Genomic DNA, 23,427 nt, shown 5'->3' with positions numbered 1-23,427 from the left:
GACCAGTACATCAATCATGCCGCAGCAAGAAAAAACACGAGTTGCCAGTGACCAACCATATTCCAATAACCAATGATAGTTTTCCATTTACATATGAATGAATAAATGTCTACTTTGAGTGCAACCATTACAAGACAAAGATGAAGGCTCGTTAGCCTGTGACTTGTGAGAATTAAATTTGATTTGATACCCGGGAAAATGATTCTAAAGGTATGTTAGAATTGTAAAATTCTGGTTATAACAATCTTAGCTTATACATGTTGTAAGGGTTAAGAGTAGGCAAACTTTGATTTGATTTGAAAAAATTGAATTTTTCAATTCAATTCGAAAAAATTGAACTTTAATCGACTTGATTTATAATTATATAAACATGACCAGAAAAAAATTAAATTCAAGTCGATTGGTTTTCAATTTCGACTCAAATAACTCAAAACTTATGGTAATTAGTGTATTACTTTTCATGTTCGTGTCGAGTCTCTTAATTCTGTATGATATATGCATATGACATGTGAAAAAGTATGCAAAATACGTATACATGTCATATATGATTATATAAACTCGTTTTGTTTCATACCATTGTAAATATTTACAATTAAATTTAAATATAAGTTCAAACTACTCGATTTAACTGGACTCAAATTTCATAAATTTAACTCGATTCAATAAAAATTAAATAAAATTCGAATTATAAAAAAAATTCACTAACTTAATATTTCTAACTGGACTCAATCGAATACTCACCACTAATAAGGACCCTTTTAAATTTAGTGGACCCAAACTCCAGTTAAAATACCAAACTAATCAAAGTCAAAGGTCATGATCTCCACAATCCACGTCACCATAAGCCCTAATCCCCCTTGTAATTTGTACCCTCCAAAAACAAATTAAACGGTCTAATTATCCAAATTTAAATCTCAATTTGTCCCCCTTAATCCTCTTTCTTCACTAAATCTCAAAAGACAAATAATTTCAAAAGAAAAAGAAAATCAAAACCCCCTCCTTTCTTTCTTAACTCTCTCAGCTTTCACCGGCCCTTAAGCATTACTCCATCTCTCAAAACCCCACTTTTCTCAAGTCTCCAATTCTCTTTCTTCATCAGATTTCCTTCCAATGTATGCAAAATCCCATTTCCTAAAAGATCCCCATTTTAGTCTCTAAATTCACTCAACAGAAAACTTCCCATTTCCTCAAGATCCCATTTACCCCCTCGTTTGCTCCAATCTCTCGAACCCCATTTCCTCAAAATATCATCCTGTTTTCTCCTTGTTTGATCTTTGAAACCCCATTCCATCGAAATCCCACTGTTTTTTCTTCTCAATCTTTTTTAAATGAGTAATTCCCAAGCACCCAAGTCAATAAAGCCTTCAACTTTACAGACTTCTTCAAACCCTCCAAAACCCTCTTCGCTTTCTCCTCATCTTGCAATGGTAGAGCTAAAACAAAGGATTTTAACCTCACTGTCCAAGCTCTCTGATCGTGACACTTACCAATTGCCGTTGAAGATCTTGAGAACATCATCCAATCCATTTCCCCTGATTCCCTTCCCATGTTACTCAATTGCCTTTTCGATTCTTCCAATGATCCAAAACCAGCTGTGAAAAAAGAATCATTAAGGTTACTTTCAATGCTATGTAACTGCCATGGTGAATTGGCAGCTTCCCATTTGACTAGAACCATTGCCCACATTGTTAAAAGGTTGAAAGATGCCGATTCCGGTGTGAAAGATGCTTGCCGAGATTCAATTGGGGCCCTCTCGGGGCAGTATTTCAAAGGGGAGAATGGGGGAACTGTGGTGGGATTGTTTGTGAAACCATTGTTTGAAGCAATGTGGGAACAGAACAAAGGGGTTCAATCTGGTGCAGCTGCATGTATGGCTAAGTTGGTGGAATGTGCTACTGATCCACCTTTAGCTGCTTTTCACAAGTTATGTCCTAGAATCTGCAAGCTGTTGAAAAATCCGAATTTCATGGCTAAGGCTTCGCTTTTGTCGGTAGTGGCGAGTTTATGGCAGGTTCGAGCATGTAGTTGTTTTCGGCCTGATTTCAGTTATGTACGTTGTTCATAGAATATTGATGGTCTATGCTGTTTTTTTTTCTTAATTGGTTTACCTTTTGTACTTGTTATCTGGCTGGTAATGTACATCTTGTTATGTTTTGATCAGGCGAATTAGTTAGCTAGACGGGGATCCATTTTAATATCTTTGAAGAATTTAGTAAGAAAACAAGAACAAATTCAAGTTCTGTGAAAATTATGGTGACCTTGTTGCAGGTGGGAGCAGTTGCCCCCCAGAGTTTTGAAGCTTTAATGCAAAGTATCCATGAATGCATTGGGAGCACAGACTGGGTGACTAGGAAGGCAGCTGCTGATGTTTTATGTGCCTTGGCACTACATTCAAGCAACTTGGTTGCGGATAGAGCAGCTTCAACGATAACATTACTGGAGAATTGTCGATTTGATAGGGTAGTTTTCTAGAGCCATTTCTCTTTCATATAATGTTTCTATGTTTACTCTCAATGCCATATGCATAATCTGTGGCTATTAAGTTACAATACTTTGTGGTCATCACCGGTCCAGTACCATTTACTTTCCTTTTCATGTAAACATGGATTTAAATTTTCTATGGGGATAGAATAATTAGACTTCCAAATATTAATTTTGTGGCCGAATTTTTTAGGGGGTAATACATGTTTTGGACTGCATGAATTCATGCTTTCTGAAATTGTTTTAAAAAGGGACTTTCAGTTTGTATGTTATGATTTAAGAAGGCAAGGGTTTTGTCTGGTTCATTACTAATCAATATAACTCGAGTGTTGTGCTTCGCCATCATTACCATTTCTTCTTATAGAACATATATGATGTTACATGACACTGCCTTATGGAAATTTTATTGTGTCGAATAATGTTAATAATTGGGTAATCAGATGAAACCTGTGAGAGATGCCATGACAGAAGCATTGCAGCTATGGAAGAAGAATGCAGGGAAAGGGGATGATGGAGCTGCAGATGACCAGAAAGCCTCATCTCATGGTAAGAATGTTTGGTATGTGCTTGTGTTCTATCGGTGTCCTCCAGATTTTTAATACTTTATTGGATACATTTAATTCAATTAATGCTGAAGATGGTGACAATCCTTATTCGGCTGAATCATCACAAAAGAATGGCTTGAAAAATAAAAAGGCCGGAGATAGAAAAACAGATCCATTGGCCAAGGATTCATCTGATAGTCTTTCCCCTACATCTAATTCTGTTTCCAAAGACAAAAGGTGGAAGCATTCCTGAAAAAGCAGTTGTAATTTTAAAGAAGAAAGCACCTGCATTAACGGACAAAGAATTAAATCCTGAATTCTTCCAGAGACTTGAATCAAGGGGTTCCGGTGATTTGCCAATTGAAGTAGTCGTTCCTCGGAGATATCGTAATTCTTCAAACTCGAAGGATGATGAAGAATCAGAACCAAATGATCCAGATGCAAGAAGGACGAATAGTATGGGAAAAAGACAGACAGATAACTTTGTTGCATCTTCCAGCAGTAAAAACCATAACATGGAGGGTGGAGCCGCTAATCTGCGGGATAAATGGCCTGAAGAAAAGATAAATCGTGCAAACGTAAAAACAAGGGCATTTGATGCTGATGGCAGGATAGATGTAAATCAAAGGGAGACATCTGAAAATCATTTGGGTTTCTCAAAGGTGGAATTGGTTGGCTATTCAGAGGCAGTTATTGCAGCTTGAGAGACAGCAAGCGAATCTCATGAACATGTTGCAGGATTTTATGGGTGGCTCTCATCATAGCATGGTAACGTTGCAAAACAGAGTTATGGGTCTTGAGAGAATTATCGAAGATATGAGTAAGGATTTATCAATATCATCAAGCAGGAGAGGATATAATTTTATGCCACAATCTGAAGCGTCATCCAATAGACCTTTAGGGAAGTACAATGGCTTCTCTGACTATAATTCGAAGTTCGGTGGGCGAATCCCATCTGGAGAGAGGTGTTCACGATCTGATGGAAATGGTCCAGGCGGGAGGGGAAGGGGACCTTCTTGGAGATCTGAAATATCTGATGATTGGAATTTCCCTGCATTTCGTGCAACCAGGAGCGGACAAATTGCATCAAGAAGAGATTCTGCTAGCAGCAGCCTGGATGATAGATCACCCAAATCAGAACATGAGAATGATCAGGTTGGTGGCAGGAGAGCTTGGGATAAGAGTCCCGGGCCTGTGAGGCTTGATGAAGGGCCTTCTGCTAGAAGTGTCTGGCAAGCATCAAAAGATGAAGCTACCTTGGAAGCAATCTGCGTAGCTGGTGAGGATAGTGTAGCATCTCGAACAGGACGTGTTCCTGAATTGGCTGCTGAAGCTGTTGGAGACACTAATGTTGGAATGGAACAAGATTCAGTCTGGACTTCCTGGAGCAACGCAATGCATGCACTTCAAGTAGGTGATATGGATACTGCTTATGCTGAAGCTCTGTCTACAGGGGATGATCTCTTGCTTATAAAACTAATGGATAGATCAGGCCCTATAGTCAACCAACTGTCGAACGAGATAGCAAATGAGGCCTTGCATGCGATTGTGCAGTTTCTTCTTGATCAGGACTTGTTTGATATCTGCCTATCCTGGATTCAACAGGTATGGTTTCTTAAAATCTTTGATCATTTTTGCTCAAGCTGCTTTATTTCTCAAGTTTTTAATTGGTCATATTTTCCTACAACCTTTTCAGCTGATCGAAGTGGTTTTAGAAAATGGACCTGATGCATTGGGTATTCCCATGGAGTTGAAGAAGGAGCTTCTGCTGAATTTACACGAGGCAGCTTCCTCAATGGATCCACCTGAGGACTGGGAAGGCGTGGCCCCTCATCAACTTCTATTACAGTTAGCATCAGCCTGGGGAATTGATCTGCAAGTGTCTGATAAGTAATTTCTGCCGGTTTTGGCATCCTGTGTTGTGCTTGTGAACTTCTTGATTAGGATACTGTTTCAGGGCATTTATTTTACACGAAATGGCAAACGTAAAGGGAAAAAATGGTTTCCAAAATGCAAATAACTGTTAACGGTAATATCCAAGGTGTCTGGCAGGCTAAAGCAACCAGTTCCCCCCCCCCCCAATAAACATTTAGCAAGCATAAAACTATACAGTAGTGATAACCAAATAAAAGGGAACAAAATCAAGCTTACCTTCATTTCTCACCCCAAAAAAAAATCAGTGTTATCAGAATTTTACAAGGAACTAACTAATGCAACAATAATCTCTGTACAGCAGCATTCCCCGTGTCCTTAAAATGCAACTAAAGCCCCAGAGCATTCCCCGGATCCACAAAGAACCCCGATAGCTACATCACTGAACAGAAGATGAAATGCCGCACAAGGAACAGCCTTAGACATTAAAATACTGCAGCAGCCAAGGGCCATGCTAGCTCTGATATTCCTCTTCAAAGGGGAAAAAGTATCTTGGAAGAAAGTGTTTGAGACCAAAATTCACATGTTCGGAGCCCAGACTGTTGTCTATTTGGCAGCATACCAGTTTTGGGCACACTTGGCGTCAACAGCAAGTTCAACTTTAAGAATGTTCTTTCCGCCAAAGGGTTTTGACATGCACTCAACGACAATCGCTTTTGCAATCTCGGCAGACTCACTTGGTCCTTCCAAGATTACTTCATCATGAACCTGTTTAGTTATGTTATTTCCGGAAAACTTGAGGAACAATGACTTTATAAAGAGCTATATCAACTAGCAACCTTAGAAATGAGATGATGAAGACGTACAAGACGAATGGAACTTGTGAAATGCTTAATCAGATGAAGCCAAAATGTGCAAATTTGTGAATATACATAACCAATGCATTGGTAATGGAATGCAAAGGATAGTGAAAACATCACGGAAATAACCGAGTTCCAGAAAGAACCATGGCAGATCCTATATTTGTTACTTAAAAGAATAAAATTTACATAGATGAAAGTAGAGATAATTGGTCCCTAAACTATGACCTCATTCTAAATTGGTCCCTAAGCTTTAAAATATTTTGCATCTGACCTCAAACAATCAATATCATTCCATTTTGATACACTTGTTGTTCTACTAGTTAAAAAACTTAATCTGTTTTTGAAGGTCCTAGGAATCGAACTCTAAAAAAAATACTAGGATCTTCAAAAACATATTATTTTTTAGGGTTTAGGGTTCAATTCCTAAACCTTCAAAAACACATTAATTTTTTAGCATGTGGAGTTAACGACATGTTAACCATAAACCAAATGGTCAAATTGGAATAATGCTGATAGTTTGAGGATTGATATTGAATGTTTTAAAGTTTAGGGGTCAATGTAAAATGGGATCATAGTTTGAGGACACAGAAAGTTTCAAAGTTTAGGAACCAATTTAAAATGAGGTTATGAGGGCCATAGTTTGAGGACCTCTTGTGCAATTAATTCATGAAAATATAAAAGGAATAACCTGTAAAAGAAGCCTCCAACCAAGCTCCTTTAGACGTTTATTCATTGATTTGTAACATGGCACACATTGCAACATCAGCAGCACTCCCCTATAGCAATCAACTAGATGAGAGAGGAAACAGAGAGTTGTTGAGCGCAGGAAGAAAAGAACCTGCACTGGAGTGTTGATAGCAGCCCGTTCAATATGACCCCTTTGTGAACGTGTACACTGAGCAAATGATGGGAAGCGGCGAGCCCTTCCAAGCAATGTCTTAACACATCCAAATTTCTGAGCTTCAAATTTACGCTTTTTCTGCCATTCAAGCACTTCTTGTCTTTCTTTGTACCATAGATCAACTGTGTTCTTTGCTTCTTCAACAGAAACCTGAGAGAGGTGCAACAATCATTAGCGTGTAGGCTTAATGAATTTTAAGTTTCAGCCATTATTTTAGGTTCCAAGGATACCTTCCAATCCTTGGCAAGTCCCACAGGAGTTTTTCCATATGCAATGGAAAAGTTGAGCATTTTAGCTTTTCTTCTTTCAGAACCAAAGGCATCCTGAAAAGAAAAAAAAAAAAACAACCCACTTGTATTCAACAATAAAAAACCAAGCCTAATTATCCGGTAGCAAGGTCTCATGATAAGCAAACCTTTATGCATCAATGTCCTGTCTACATTTATAAATAAACTATGTTGAGCAAACCAATGAGCATGCTACAACGATTTGAACATAAAACATCAAATAATAACCTTCGAATTGAAAAAGCAATTTAGGTCATACTTGAACCAGTCATTGGTATATGGCAAGACATATAATACAAGTATACAGGAAAAGGTTACTTCTATATTTTTGACAAATACAGGATAAAGGTTACAAGTTCAATATATTAAGATGTTTTTGGATAATTTCTATCCCAATCCTTGTTGCCAGACCTAACATTCTGTACATGAAAAACTAGGCAAAGGGGGATTTTTTTCCACTTTACCTTTAAAAGTGGAACTGGTGGTTTGTCTTCACCAGGTTGAGGATGCCACTCAAGAAGAACTTGCCCCTTTTCGACGGCTTCAAGGATATGAGAATACATGTTCATTGCAGTCCTTGAATGGAAGTCTCCACCAGCTTCGAAGGCATCCAACATGCTTTTACAGCCAGCCAGATGTGCAAGAATCCTAAGTTCCAGCTGTAATATGAATTTATGTTCTAATCAATACATGGAATTATATGGAAAAAGAAGCTAGCACAATGAACTTACCTGCCCATAATCTGCCACAACAAGGGAATTTCCTGGGGCAGCTACAAAGGCCTGACGTATCTTATATCGATCCTTCTCTAGTGCAGGTTGATTCTGATTCGAAAAAGAAAATACAAGAAAGACATTATTATAGGTTACCAATCTCAATCCAGCTGACAAGAAAAGGACTTGTAGAGGAGTAATAAGAATTATCTTTTCGTTTTCTTCACGCCTTACTATAACGAAATTTGTGGAAGGAATGACCATGATTACATAGTAGAAAGCTATCCATTGATATGAATATTTAGGCTATATATAACCTAACGAAAAACATAGTCCACTGTGCTTCATCACAAATAAAATTTTGGTCTAACGCTATTCAAGAGGTATAGTGGCTATAGACACATATAGAACCTTAAGGTTCTAATAATTCAAAATTTCAAATGCTAGCTAAAACAGTGGCAGAGAACAAAATAAAGGAAGATTGAACCTGCAAATTCGGTCTCCTGCAGATAAGCGCCCAGTTTCTGTATTGATATTCAGTGAACAGTGAACACGTCCGCACTTGCCTGACACATTACTCCCCTGCAGTAGAAGGAGAGCGTTCTCATTATTAACCATCCAGGAATTTGAGGTACAAAATTAATTAAGAAAAAGGAAATAATAGCTGAAATTAAGGAGGAATTTAAAACAATGCCTTCTTAATTTTCATGACTATTCAGACAGAGAAAGGTTGCTTTCATAGTTTTCATCTAAGCCAAAAAATATTCACAATAATATAATCCAGGTACATGACCACTTAGCATATAATTTAACTGCCATTTGCATATACTTTTGATCCCTAGTGGTATACATAATTTTACCAATTGGTTAATACCTAGCAGCACCAACTAATAACATGATCAAATATCAGACCAGCATTTTGTTAACTTCCTCTGATAATGATGAATTATCATTGACAGGAGAAGACATAATGTAATCATAATATCACCACATTGAGGACATGCACATCTCTCGTATTGAGTAGAAATTTCGACAATAAGTAAATAGCATAAATCCTCAAATATAAACAAATAAAAAGATACTAGAGAGGAAAAAAGGGCATAATAAAAAAACTGTAAACGCTGATCAACATGCATGAACAATCAAATGAGGCATCAAATAACCTGCAAGGGGAGAATGAAATTGGATTAATGAGTCAATAGAGCAAACTTCACATAATGAAGCAATAGCATGGCATGCCTCCCTCCCCTTTTCCTCATCCTCAAATGCAGCAAAAGCAGTTCCATATTCAGATGTATCAACATCAGTCATTGTTTCAGGAAGATCATCAATATCACCATCATTGGTGGCCTCAGAAAAATCATATTCAGCAGAAACCTTGCCAGCTAAGCTCTTCAAGGCGACACCACTAACCGAGGGCCAACCAGTGGCAGTGTAAATCTCAACAGGGAGCTTAACACCAATGCTATGCAGCTTAATATTGCGAAACTTTGTAGGAGCCTTTTTTCCTTCTTCAATCACTTTATCAACATTTGGAACTTTGAAAATCTTCTCATCGGGAAGACTCACATTTGGATCCTTACTGTAATAAGAAATAATCAAGTTAATGGCTGGGAACTTTCAAATTTTCAAGACTCCCTCTCTGATTGCACCCTGAAAATTTCTGAATCAGAAAGACTTGAATTTGGATCCTTGACAAGCACATCTTTTGGATAATGAAAAATCATTGTTGCTTAGTTGATGGTATGAATAATTCCATAAATTATAGGAAATGAATGTTCATAATCAACATTAAGTTTCTGAATTTCTTGCACCCATGTCGGTCAGACTCTTCATTTTTTATTGTACCCATGTCCAACACTAACACCCAACTCCAAGTAACATATCTTGCACTGCACCCACACAATCACCGACTTAAAGGCAAGAAATTTGAATCCAGACATATTATTAGGATATTAACAGTGTTTCTGATTTAGAAGACGATAAAATGCATCTTGTTCCCTTATTGAATATAATGCCTAAATTTCAATGCAATGTGTTGATAAATATTGATGTTATTGAACACAAAATATACTATTAGTACCTGTTAAGAATACCGCCATAAAGAAGCTGGCGGAGCTGAGTATCACTTCCAACATTCATATACTTGGCATCATCACAATATCTAGATGCCCATGTGCGAAACCTATTAGCAGCAATCTCTTGCTCCGCTTTAGCAACCTTCTCTATCTGAGCAAGATACGTCCGATCAACCAACATACCCTCGCATTCCATTTTAACAAGAAGCTCACCAAATGGTTGCCAATACTCTTTGTAGAAGTGATACATGGACTTACCAGGAACATGTTTACCATCAAATACCCAATACATGCTTGATAGTTTGTTTTTCAAACTCTCGTAAAGTCTCAGAGTGCTTATTGAATCTAAGGCAGAATAACAAATCCATAATTTGCGTTCTTCCCGTTGTAACTCTTCAACAGGGGGAATGCTGATCATTTTGCCCTCTGTTCCATCTTTTCTAACCTTTTTCTTGCCAAAAATGGTTTTCATTGATGTTTTACCAATCAGTTCCTTTTCTTCTCTGTGCATTTTATTCCTTTGCATCACATTTGCATCACCAGAAAGTGCTTCAAGAGAATAACCACCCATTGTACGTCTCGATGAGTCCCACAACCGTGCCATATGCATTGTGTCAGCATGAAATCCAGAAAGGCCAATCCCATAGTTACGAATAACATGACTGTCAAAACTATAATTGTGCCACACCTATACATCAACATCAAGTTTGTTTCACGAATTAGTATGGTATAGTGCTCCAATGGACTATGTAATAACAAGCAAAGAAAAAAGGTACAGCATATCAGGAGAAACACGAGGAAGAAAGAGAAGTGAATGAAGGCAAGGCACGCTTCACCTTTTTGATGGATTTGTCTTCAAAAAACGGCACAAATTCCTTCAGAAGATCCTTGCCACCACCATCTAGGACATCGACCCAGATACAAGATCTCCCATTTCCAAAATCTGCATCTTCTCCAGAATAAATACTGAAACATGTTATTTCACCATGATCAACGGGCGTCTCTAGCTTGACATCAATATTAGATACCTGCGAATATTCTACATCAGCAAATAGACAATAGCTCATTTACATTTACACTGGATGGTGGTTGGAGCAGATTCCTATTCCATACAGCATGTACAATACCACACGTACAACAAAATGGTAAAAGAGATTGGAACTAGCGGAACTAATACCTCAGTATCACATGCATGAACAAGATGCCTGTATTTAGTTGTAAGCATCAGAACAACTTCCTTTGCAGCAGAGATATTATCTACAACAAGAACCTGGTCATAAATCCTAGCAAGCTGCTTGTGAATATCATTTCGAGAAACTAGGTCAGTTTCTTCAATGCTCGCAACCCCATTTTCATTGGGTTTTCCCACAGTGATTATGTTAGGTTCCATAAGTCCTCTGTCTTGTATGTCCTCTGAAATTGTCCCTTCTGGCAAGCCATTACTCAAAATTTCTGCTCCAATTGAATCTTTTAACTGCTTGGAACCATTTATCCTTTTGGTAGATGTACTTTTAACTCTAGAAATTTGTTTAGTGTTAGTTGGATGGTGTGGAGAATGATCCTCAGAAAGAAAATCAGTATCTCCACTGGATTCAAGTTCTTGGTGATCATCCAAGACCAATCCTGGAAATGATCCATTACTTGGAACTACGGTCCTACCAGAACCTTTCAGCTGCTTAAAACCATTTACTTCGTTAGTAGCTACACTGTTTTCTATGGACATTTGATCATTACTGGTAGGTAGGGTTGGGCAATGACTCCCAAAAAGAGTAATACTTTTCCCACTATTTCTGGAGACCGATCCTTCTTTATTGGTTGCTTTAAATGGTGAGCCAGTAAGCTTCACATTGAAGAATTGTTGGAAACTCGAAGAAGAACTACAACCTTTAAAGCTCTCCTTCTCCCTCTCCTTATTCTGCTTCAACCTGCGAGCTTCTGTTTCCCATGAGTGATCATTGGGCATGCTAGGAATTTTCAGAGTTGAAGTAAAATCATTCACTCGAAATGGAGCCATTCTAGACTTTCCATAAGTTTCTGGGTGCTCATTCTTTCTGCTGCCATCGTTCACTCCTTTGCAATATCTATCAGAAACGTGCCAATCTGGTTCAGGGTAGACCATCCTAGCGTGTTCAGAAGCAGCTACCTTAAGTTTCATATCTTTGGGATGCTGGTAATGAGCAGAACTACTTTTCATGGTCGCACTGAGAAAAGCACAGTGAACACTCAGCATTGTGCACATTTCTCGCCTGCAATGTAAAAAAAAAGACAAAATAGAAGAAATACCTATTAATTTGAATGAAGCATAATTCTAGCATGTCATCTATCAGAAATTAAACAACAAAAGGAAAAAAAATCCAGATTCCATGCATATAACCGTACTCCAATCAGAGCATCACATTAACGACAAATTCATTGGCTCCAATTTATCTCCCATTTCTGAAGGAAAATTGTATTCTAGAAACTTGAGCACTACTACATTTCCATTCCAATAGCTTATGTACATCTTATATCACATTTACCATAACGTTCTATCACTGACCCCAAAACCCTCTAGAATATGAAACAGCAGCACCTAATCTATAACAACTCATATAATGAAGGGAGGAAAACAATAAAAAAATGGAGCCTTCTCCGTTACATAACCCTAAACCCCTCTAAAACATGAAGCAACAGCTAATGAAACGAAACCCAAATAGACTCAATAAAGAAAAAGACCTATCTGAAAGGATAAATGGGTATCAAGTAGTCTAAGAAACTAGCTCAAAAAACACCAGAATAACACAAAAACAAGGCAAAAAAGAAGTGGAAGAGTGAACCTCTGCAAGGCTCTAGAAGAAGCCAAGAAGTGGTGCCTGGAACGGGACCGGGAAAAACAAGAAGAAGAAGGGCAAATTGGTCTACTACCAAAAGGGGTAGCGGCAGTTTGGGAAGTGGAACAAAAACTCCCCGTAGCAGCCATGATATCTGCAAGTCTAGCTAGCTTGCCGCTAGAATTGTTCACTATACAGGGAGCCGTTTTGTTTGCTTTTTGTTGAGAGGCAAAGATGGGAAAATATTGGGTATTTGAGAGTCAAGACAAGATTGTGGAGATTTTTGGAGGGTTTTTACAAGTTGGACAGTGACTGCTAGAATTGCAGAGCTGAGGCCATGACGAGAGAGAGAGAAATGAAGATTGAGATGAAAAGCCTAAAACCCTTTAATTTCCTTTCGTTTAATGAGGGTAAGTAAAACCCTCCACAGTCTCCAACTCCAAACTGAATTTACTATAAATTATATACTCCTTATAAGCCAGGACCTATATGATAAATTTTTGTTTTAGTCCCTTTAAATTTCATAAAAGTTTAGATTAACCATGAATAGACCGAGAGACAGGTTAGACAGTTGCCCCTTGAATTTTTAAAATTATTTTAGATTTTAGATTTTTTATATATTTTTTATTAAAAAGTTATTTTCGCATCCTTGAAATTTTATAAGACTAAGTTCATCCTCCAAGAATTTTATAAATTCAAGTTCGTCTCTCTAACATAAAATCATGGTTAGTCCCTACGAGTAACATGATGGTAAAATTCTATTTTAGACCTTAAAATGGTAAATTTATGATTTATTTAACCTTTTAAAATTTTATACGACTTTAAATTAATTTTTGGCCCCAAAATTAACCTTTCTTCGTGACTTTTGTAAACTCTTGAGTGGACCATTTCATTTTGTAGCTGGCTTTTTATGCAAATATCTTTTCTTTTCTGTATTTTGTTTATTATTTATTAGTATTTTAAATTATGGAATGGAATATAAGGAAATTGCATATGTGCCATTACTTTTAAAAGGCTTAATGGTTATATCTTCTATTAACTTAAAACCCTAAATTATAAATTTTAAATTAATATTTAAGGTTCAAGGTATATGGTTTAAATGAAAGGGGCTTATGGCTTTAGGTTTAAAGTTTATAATTTAGAGTTTTAAGTTAATGATAGGGTATAGAATGATGCAAGTGAACAACTTCGAAGGTTAAATTGATGTGAAAATATGATATGAACAAAAGTGATAAATTAGGCCTATTACATATACCAGAGTTACCTTTTTGCCTTTTTAAAATATATATACACGTAAAGCTTCAAATCATGCTAAAATTGTCTAATGAAATTTCTTCCAATTCAAACTATTAGAAAGAATAAATAAATTAAGCTTTAACAAATTTTAAGCTAATGAAAACCCCAAAAGGAACAAAAGGCAACATTGGGTTGATGGATTTGCACATTGCAGGCCTTGGCATGGTAGAAGCTCCGTGAAATTCAAAGCTGCCATGGCCATTAGCCATTTTATCATCAAAAGTTCCTTTCCCATGTACAATCTTACAAAAGCAGGCCATGAAAGGAAATAAGATTTCGAGTTTCGAGTCCATGTAACGAGTTCTGATAAGCTCCATTAACCCTCTTCTTATCCCTTTGCCACTTCTTCCGAGGTTTACGACCGTCTCCATAGCCCTGCCTACTCGTTAGTCAATTACTCTTCCTTTCCTTCTTGTTATTCATTGTCGTTTCTCCCTTCTTGGTCTTCATTGTCGTCAGCATCGTCTTCTTCTTCCGGTACTTTACCTGCAATTAAGTATTCAAGAGCGGTTACCACATAGCTCATCTTAGGCCGAGCGTCTGCATCGTCCAGCACACATTGCTGCAACCGCGAGTGCTTGGTGGAGACCCTTATTGGGATAATTCCCTTGTAATAATGGATCAGCCATTTGTGAGAAACTTCTCTTATCTTTGAATAAGGGTGTTGCCTGCAAAGAAAGGCATGTATTTGGAAGTTAGAGTCGTATAAAGGTGTCACGGCTTCATGATTGTTTAGAAGAAATAAAACATTCCATGCTTCTTCTGTTGGTCTCAAAGTGTCTATTACTCTTCTTCCCGTGATCATCTCCAGAAACACAACCCCGAAGCTGTAAACGTCAGATTTCGTAGTCAATTGGCCTGTTAGTGCATACTCAGGTGCATAGTAGCCATAGGTTCCCATAACCCTGGTGGAAACATGCACCTTATCTCCGGTTGGACCAATCTTTGCAAGTCCGAAATCTGATAGCTTCAGAGTGAAATCTTGGTCCAGCAATATGTTTGATGCTTTAAAGTCACGGTAAATCACAGGGGGATCAGCCGTTTCATGCAAGTATTCAAGGCCTTTAGCCGCACGGATCGCAACTTTTGTACTGGTATCCCAGTCCAATGGCTTCTTATGTGGGGGTTTATCTGCAGGCCATAATCACTAACAACTGAATACGTTTCACCAAAACAGAACCCACATCATACAAATGGAAAACATAAAACACTTTCAAACATCAGAATCATCCAAAGAACAAATGATGGAAAGAAGGTGAAGTTCGAGTCACATTATCTGTATCCGAGTCTAAAGACAAAATGTTACAACATACCTAGAAGGTGACTCTCCAAGGAACCATTAGGCATGTATTCATAGACCAAAATCCTTTGATCCCCATCAGCACAATATCCGACCAAACTCATAAGGTTCGGATGGTTAAGTAAACTCAACATCAAGACCTCAACAAGGAACTCCCTGTTCCCTTGGTATCCATTCCTGTCAAGTTGCTTGACAGGCGACAGCAGCAACCTGATATAATGTAACAACTATATGTCAATATATATATCTATACGATATGCATGTTAGCATGTATATATGTATGTATGTACATGTGAACAACCTGATTCGGGTTATCAACCTGCTCTTTGTAGACCCTCCCGAAACCCCCTTCACCAATCTGATTCTCGGGGTTGAAGTTGTTAGTAGCAGTGCATAGGTCACGGTAATCAAAAGTCTTTGCATTCGCACTGTTTTTACCCCTTTCTACGATTTCCTCGGAAATGTATCTCTTTCGGGTTCCATCTGCCATGAAAGAGGAAACTTTTGTTCAAAACATCAATCAATCGACCACCTTTTAGCTCCAGTTCATATCCATATCCAACAGGAAATTGCAAACAATATAACATCTATTCGAAGGACCCATTTCGTCAAACAGATTGTACACATGAATAAAAAAAAGAGGGTCGTCAAAAACACGATCCTTCCATTACACGTTGATCGATGATGACAGAGACTGAAGAGAAATTAGAGGAAATTGTACCACTCTTGAATGAAATATTGGCAAACGAAAGCATAGCTGTTATCGTTCTGGGCTCATCGGTGAAGTCATTCTCGGCATTTGTCCTCCTGCTGCTTATTTTCTCTTCCAACATACAACAGGAAAAGCAGTTCATTTTCGGCCCTGTTCTCCTCCGTGATTGTAAAATCAACAAACAAAATTTCTGGGAAACACAAAATCATGAATTGTTGAACAACAAAAATAATTTCCTTTGATCAAAATTTATAAAATGATCTTAGTATAAAGAAAATCCACAAATGAGCTGTGAATTTCCTTAATATTCTCTTGCCCATGGAGAGATGAAACGGAGTTGTTTTGTCATCGTGTTTGTTTTAGCCTCTGTTGTTTCCAGATCTCATAGGCCCCCTATTGCCAACAATATATTGGATTTTGTTAAATGTAGAATACGTATAGAGAGTTTCCATTATCAGAGAACATCAATGTGGTTTTCTATTATTATCAGGTTTTCCCATTATAAACTCATCCCATTTTCTTCCGTCTTTTGTTTTTGTACAGTGTTTCAGTTCGATAGATTTTCAATGCCCTGTCCTGTACTACTACCGCCAAGCAAAGCCAAGCATCAAAGCTGCAATTGAATAATATTATTATATAAAATAATAATAATAATACATGTAATAAGATAATAATTAAATTGATAAAAAAAATTCTATAATTTAATATTTTTTAAAATAATTTGAGATGATTATAAAGTTATATTTGTTTATAATCTTTATTAACTATTGACAAAATACTTAAACTTTACATTCGGAGGTAACTATTTAAATTTGAAACGAATCAAATAATCTTAATTATTCGAACATCAAAAATATAAAAAATATGAACAATAATGTGAACGTTCATATGTCAAATGGTTAAAAATTATTATCTTTAAACATACAAGACGGTATCAATGAAAACTGCTAAGCTCACCAAAAAGAGATCCCAGTCATATTTTTAAGGAAAATAAGAGAGCTTCTACAGTTCTACTTGATGGAGTTCGCTTTTTAGTACCAAAACAAATGACTAATCCAAATGAATGGCTTGTGTTTTCCTAGCTGCTTTCATCTCAGCAGCAGCAAGTCTTTCAAACCTGATAACACGTTCTTCCAGGTGCATCTATGGTGTTTCATTTGCAGCCTTGTCTGGTTCAAATGTATGTCAGTGGAATCCACTCTATGTCTCATCACCATCTTCCTCGAGCTACCCTACATTTAGGGGACTATTTCATCCAGCAATCTTTCCCAGCCTTTAAAAGAATCGCAGCTGATATATGTTTAATTCAGAAGAGACCCGAGCAATTCTCCATTTCCTCCTGGTTTTCATCCCAAAGCAGACATGCAGCAAACCAAAGGTTCTTTTAACGGAGATAAAGCTAGCCCCTCGGTTCCTCGTGGTTCTCCTTCTAAATGCTCTGCTCCACATCGTGTTTGCAAGCGCTACACTCATGGACCAAAGAAGATGGGTAGAAATCATGAGGATTCAGCAAGCCCTCCTCAAAGTACACTTTCATTGGATTCTGATGAAGATCAAATGGCGATATCAGAAATGTTGAAATCTAATGACAAGTTTGACAACTCTTCAGGTCAGTGTTCAGTTGCGGATGATGAGCTCCCAAGATGTAAGATGATAGCAACACTTGGAGAAGAAAAGGGTGCAAATGGAGCATCAATGGGAGCTGCAAGTGATGAAAAGTTAGGAAACAATGATTGTCCAAATGAAACACCATGGATGCATCTCGAAGCACGTATTAGCAGGCTGGATAGATTGGCTGCTGAGAAGAAAGCAGCTAGGAAAACTCGAGTCATTCGTTTGCATTAGTCCTTGTATTTTTGTAATATCTGATCATCCACTTGAAGATAACTTAATGGAGTAAGTAGATGCTGTCAGTAGGCTGGTGACTTCTTATGCAGATTCATAGTTTAAAATTTTCCATGATCTTCATGCTACGCTTTAGGTGAATGAAGTTGGTTCAACCATGTTATAGCAAGAAAAAGAATACCTTCATTGCTCAAAAATAATGTTGCAGTATACAAGTTGCAAAGAAAATTGCAGTCTTTACATTCTCTTCAGTTTCCTGAGAATTCAGAGCTACATGTTGCAGGTTACGTCCCCAGCTGCGATAAACATTGATCAATCAAATACTTGATCGAAACCATAATTTAAATCCCAGATCTACCCTGCTTGCAGAACACATAAACTAAATGGAAATTAAGCGATTAGATTAGACCTCAACACAGCTTTAAACGACACTGAAAAAGCAAGAATCCCAATGGCGATGCTTAAAAGCTAATCACCAAAGCTTAAAGTCCCTGGCATTTCAATCATCACAAGATGCAAACTGGTAAAGTGACCTATAAAGAATCACAGAGAATACCAGGCTAAGATCCAAGTACTTCGTCTAAAGATTTTTCCAGAAACACAAGAATCACATAGAAAATGAAGCCTCTTATCAAACAGTTTCAAGCATATCAAGAGAAACAAAAAGAGTGAATCCAAGCTTTAAAAAGCAAGTAAACAATGAACAGGAATTGAATACCAACAACTTCTATTTAGTACTAGTAAATCATGAGTATGCATCCCTCAGATTCGTTGTTCATCAGTGGAGATATCAGTCACTACTTTTAGTTATTGAAATTGATCTTCACAGGGATTCAAGCCAAATTCCAACAGAAGTGTAAGAAAAGCTTATTTAAGAACGATAATAGGCAAAGATTGTTGATATTAAAAAAACTAAAATTGTTGATAAATAAAAAAAAAACATTTATTTCCATAATCACCACATCAGTAGATTAAACATGGAAGAAAAGAAACTATTAATGACTACACATTCATGGAGAAAGAAGGAAAATGAATCAGTGGACATGAGTAAATTGCCTTATTTTTCCTCCATCATGTACTACAAAATTACAATTACCCATGACCTGTTAGGCTGGGCCTAGTTGGATGGAAGCAATTGTCGGCATTTTCTAGTCCAAATAAGTTTCATGGTTTGCATTAAAATCTAGAAACCAACCATAGAAAAGTTATGGTCAGCAAATATTAGAAAAATTAGTCCGAGTTTTCCTTGCTTTGGTTCTACAAATCTATAATCTCCATATATTAGTTTTCTTTAAAATGTGTACACATGTCAAGTAGTAAATAATATTTAAAATAATAAATTTTAAATATATTTAAAATATCAAATTGTGGAATATAAGATTGTAAAAGAGACGAGACAGTCAACTATTCGAGATGACTCAGTCAAAACTCATCATACTTTCATAAACTGCATGCTTGTCACGACCTATCAGTAGCTTCCACGATCACTGCAATCATCTTGGAGAAAGCAGCTCCGGCATCACCTATAATCGCCCATCAGGTCATGTCCAAACCGTTCGTATATCAACCCTCTATTGCCCCAGCCTACTGCAAATAAAGTTTGAGCTCCATCGCTTTGGGTTATCATGTATAACATAAAAGTTTATGGAAAGTTATGGCCTTGAAGAAAAATATGGAGCAGAGCATATCAGAGCCAGGTTTCGATCCTGGGATCTGTGGGTTATGGGCCCACCACGCTTCCGCTGCGCCACTCTGATCTGTTGATTGTGGCATCGCTCTTTTTTTTTTGATCACTTTAATCAATTTGCCATTGTTGAAGTCAAATAAAAAGAAGATGAGAGAATTGCAGTTAGAATAATATACAAGAAACTGGTGGAACAGGGGAAGAAAATATAGGAAAAGAATGACGCCTAGATTTGTTGTGTTTTGCACGGTGTTGGAATGAAAGGATAATTCATTTCCTTCTTCTATGAAAAGCCATGTCTCTGCAAGAAGAAGAGATTCAGCAGGTTCAGAGCCCACCATTGTTGATTCTCGACGGGCTGAGTTGCGAAGAAAAAGGAAGCCAAATTTGTGATGAAGCTGAAACAGTGATAACAGAGACAACTTTAACTTTGTTTCTTTTGAACATGATCTTGGGAAGACGATGAGTTCATTTCATTATGAACTAGAAATATGAAGCATACTGTTTCCGTTTAGAGAATTATTGCAGAATATAAAAAGGAACACAAGTAAATTACGAGAAGACCCCTAGCGTGTAATAAAAGGCCCAAATCAAAAATTGGAGTAAATTACGAAAACCACAATTAAACCGCGTGAAACCAAAAGTTCCACCTGAGAAAAGCAGAGAAGGAAAGGAGAACCAGATCATATTTTTCAAGAGGAAAAAAAAATGAGAAGACGACCTGGAATCGGAGGCCTTCAAACAGCTGCAGCTGCTAGGGTTTGTTTTCTGAAATCAATTTAAATTTGATTACGATTATCGAAATTAATCTCAGTTGCAGCCGACAAATTCTACTTGTAATTGATTGTGCAATTTCTTTTTTAATTTCAGGATCAATATCGAGTATTGGGAGAAAATGTAGCCAAGTTAAGAATCGATCTTATGAAAGAGCAGCTCGCCACTTTTCGTTCCCAACTCGAAGAATTCGCTCGAAAACACAAGGTAAACAAAAGTTGTCTAAAAAAATTCACGAGTTTCAATGATTTAGTTTTTATTTCTTCTCATTTCTATATTTTTTTTCGCAGAATGATATTCGAAAAAATCCGTCTTTTAGGTCACAATTTCTTTGTCTGCTTTTCTTTGTGGAGGTTTGATCGACCTGCAGGAACTCTGCAAATTGCTTTGTCAGAAACGAAAACATGATCGTGAAGCTGTATCCGAGGATGATTGTTTGCGTGCTATAAGTAAGCTGAAGGTATATTGATTATTGTGAGTTTTCCAGCAATCTCGCTTTCCCTTTTCAAGTCTCAGGATTAGAGGGAGAGCCTGAGAAGGCAGATCATTTTTCCTTCGTTTCGAGCTACATTTTTCATTGAAGAGTTGTTGAATTGTATTGTTGCTTGCTGGTCTGACATCCACGTGGTCTATAATGGTGTTGTATGATACAAAGTTAGATTAGTTTATATGTTGTCATTTTTAAATGCATTTACTGCTTTAATTCTCCAGACATTGGGTAGTGGATTTGAGGTGATTTCTGCTGGAAAGAAAAAGCTTGTTCGATCTGTTCCAACTGAGTTGAATAAAGATCATAATGCAATTCTGGAGCTGACACAAGTTAGTGATACTTCTATTGTGGTGCAACAAGTACCTTATGCAAATAGTTGTTTAGTTGATGCTCTATTTGTTTCTCTCTCAGGTTCAAGGCTATGTGACTGTTGATGAGGTAGAGAGACGGCTTTCCTGGACACATGGACGTGCCATTGACGCCCTTGATACTTTATTAGACGTAAGTTGTTGCAAAGACAGCCATGTTTATCATCTTACTGCGACATTTATTTTAGATGTTTAGGGCTCACAAAATCCCTGTTGGCTGATGCAGGAAGGGCTTGCAATGATCGATGATGGTCATAGAGATGGAAGACGACGTTATTGGTTCCCCTGTGTATCCTCCATCTCCTCATTTGGGGCTGATAATTAACACTATTCTTCCCTTTCCCCACTCTTTCTCTCTCTCCTCTTTTTTTTTTAAAAAAATCGAGTGTGTTGTAACTTTCCAACTGTTTATGTTTGAATTTTGACCTAATTTGATAAATGGTAATTCTACCTGCAAAATGTTATTATATCTTCAAGTCTTTTCTAATAATGTAAGCTATTGCAGGAGAAGCTCATGAGTATATCTATACATCAAATCCTGAACTCCACAAAAACAATCGACATGTCATTTGAATGTTTGCTTATAGAAAAGGAGAAAAAAATTCAATGAACTGTAACTTGAGATTCAGTTTCATCCATCTCTTCTATCCATTCAATTCCAGGTTCACTCCAAGACCTGGGTTTCACCCAAGCTTGAAAAATATAATCATCTCTAATTCCTCAAAAACCTTGTTCTTGTCCAGAAACTCATTGCAGGCGCCACTCACGATGCAGTAGTTGCTATTATATGGAGGCATATGGTGTGCAGAATGCTACGTCCGGGAGACAAGTACACCATCATCTTGGAGCGCCACCACCAATGGAGGGAGCATGCTCTTGGTGCCATGAGACCAGGCATGAAATTGTTGACTAAACATGATGCAATCAGCACACGTGGTAACAAATCCTTGAATAACGGGGTCATTGCAAAGAATATCTATAGGAAGCCCTGTGAAAGTTATGCTACGAGCCAATGCATGTAAGTTGTTAGCTAACTGGCGTCTAGTGATAGTCCAGGGCCATTTGTGGTGCCCCTGGAATCCTTCAATTTGTGAACTGAAAACCGGAGTTGATGAAACACTGTAATTGTCAATGCCCCAATGGTAAACCCCAGACAAAAGGTCGGCTAGAATATACCCAACATAGCCTGCTACCATAGGTTAGAATTGCATATGAGAATCGGCTGCACCCATAAGAGTCTCGGCTAGGGAGAAGACAAGTTTGGTGCAACCACTTGCCACCCATGCCCGGTGAGACCATATTGATTGCAAACTTGGGTCACGGCAAAGGAGGGCCACCCCTAGGGATAACCGGAATAACCAGGTCCGGTTTACTCTCAAGCCGTGGCCCAATGATCAATTAGTTCCGATTGGACTCAAGCTTGGCCGTGGTAGCAGCTGAACATGTCAAACTAGCAATCGGGCTCAGTCGTGGGCTAGTCAGAACATGAGTCAGAGACCTCGACGGAAACCGTGTTGACGCAAGATAGACATCGAAAGGGTTTGTATGAGAGAAGCTAAAAGTTCAGTGAAATGAAATGGCAATGTTTAAAGAATGTTAAGAGCGTAAAATAGTGGCCATTGAGCAAAGGCGTGGGGATATTGAAATCTGGAAAACGTCATTGCTTTACTTCACCCAAACATCTTTTAAAAATATTTATTAAATATTTTTATTTTTTTCTATATATATATATATATTAGTTGAATATATTAGATTTTATTTTACCTATCTAAGTAACTCTTTTTTTTAATTTTCATTTGTTGAACAAGTCTTTCCCTTGTTAAAATATTAGATGTTTATATGTTCTTGTATTTTGTTTTTGTCTTAGTTTTTTTTAAAGGTTGGATTTGTTGTTGTCTCTGCATTTGACATTTATTTAGAGATCTTATTGATCTATTCCTATTTTGAATTCTCCACTTAGTTCTCTCATACTGATAAATAATTTAATTATTCTTGTGATAAAATCAAACGTTAATATATTCTCATGTTCTTTTATTATGTTAGTGACATACATTTTATACATTTTAATTATTTAATTGAATTTTTTAATCATTTTCATTGTACGTTTCTATTTTCGTTATTAAAAAAAATGGTGTTTTTAAATTTTCATTATTTTTAAATAAAAATAAAGTTTTTTTATAAATTAAATAAATTGATTTTTTTTAAAAGATCAAACCTTAATCTGACCGTTGGAAACAGAGTATTGTTGCAATGATAAATTGGTAGGTTTTTTGGCCAAGGTAAACGAGTAAATTATTTGAGAAAATAGGGTTAAGTAGACGTTTATTTTGGAATTTACAGAATTTTCAATAGTGTTCATAAAATTTGTCACGTCGAGGTGTCGAGTTACAATAAAAAAAATATTTTTA

At 37.2% G+C, this 23,427-nt stretch overlaps 1 protein-coding gene, 2 non-coding genes and 4 pseudogenes across 3 annotated transcripts; 2 read left to right on the top strand and 5 right to left on the bottom strand.

Annotated features, from left to right (window-relative positions):
* Positions 1–1,017: 1,017 nt before the first annotated feature.
* On the top strand, positions 1,018–5,034 carry LOC120202447 (microtubule-associated protein TORTIFOLIA1-like). The gene is given in 8 exon segments (XM_039202869.1): positions 1,018–1,488; positions 1,491–2,011; positions 2,269–2,460; positions 2,922–3,027; positions 3,119–3,264; positions 3,266–3,673; positions 3,675–4,631; positions 4,723–5,034. Coding segments are annotated over 8 exon segments (2,688 nt in total). The 5' UTR covers positions 1,018–1,328; the 3' UTR covers positions 4,921–5,034.
* Positions 5,035–5,154: 120 nt separating this feature from the next.
* On the bottom strand, positions 5,155–12,983 carry LOC120202446 (annotated as a pseudogene).
* A 906-nt stretch (positions 12,984–13,889) lies between these two features.
* On the bottom strand, positions 13,890–16,000 carry LOC120202408 (annotated as a pseudogene).
* Positions 16,001–18,459: 2,459 nt separating this feature from the next.
* On the bottom strand, positions 18,460–18,537 carry LOC120202450. Its single transcript, XR_005523734.1, has one exon. It is a non-coding gene; the product is annotated as a small nucleolar RNA R21 (small nucleolar RNA).
* An 851-nt stretch (positions 18,538–19,388) lies between these two features.
* Positions 19,389–19,460, bottom strand: TRNAM-CAU. The gene has a single exon. It is a non-coding gene; the product is annotated as a tRNA-Met (tRNA).
* Positions 19,461–20,018: 558 nt separating this feature from the next.
* On the top strand, positions 20,019–22,049 carry LOC120202445 (annotated as a pseudogene).
* On the bottom strand, positions 21,623–22,551 carry LOC120202443 (annotated as a pseudogene).
* Positions 22,552–23,427: the final 876 nt, after the last annotated feature.

Source organism: Hibiscus syriacus, unplaced genomic scaffold, assembly GCF_006381635.1.
Source record: "Hibiscus syriacus cultivar Baekdansim isolate YM2019G1 unplaced genomic scaffold, ASM638163v2 tig00008706_pilon, whole genome shotgun sequence".
Lineage (NCBI taxonomy): Eukaryota > Viridiplantae > Streptophyta > Magnoliopsida > Malvales > Malvaceae > Hibiscus > Hibiscus syriacus.
Note: the sequence above shows the minus strand (reverse complement) of the source record. Positions and strands in the feature narration are given on the sequence as shown.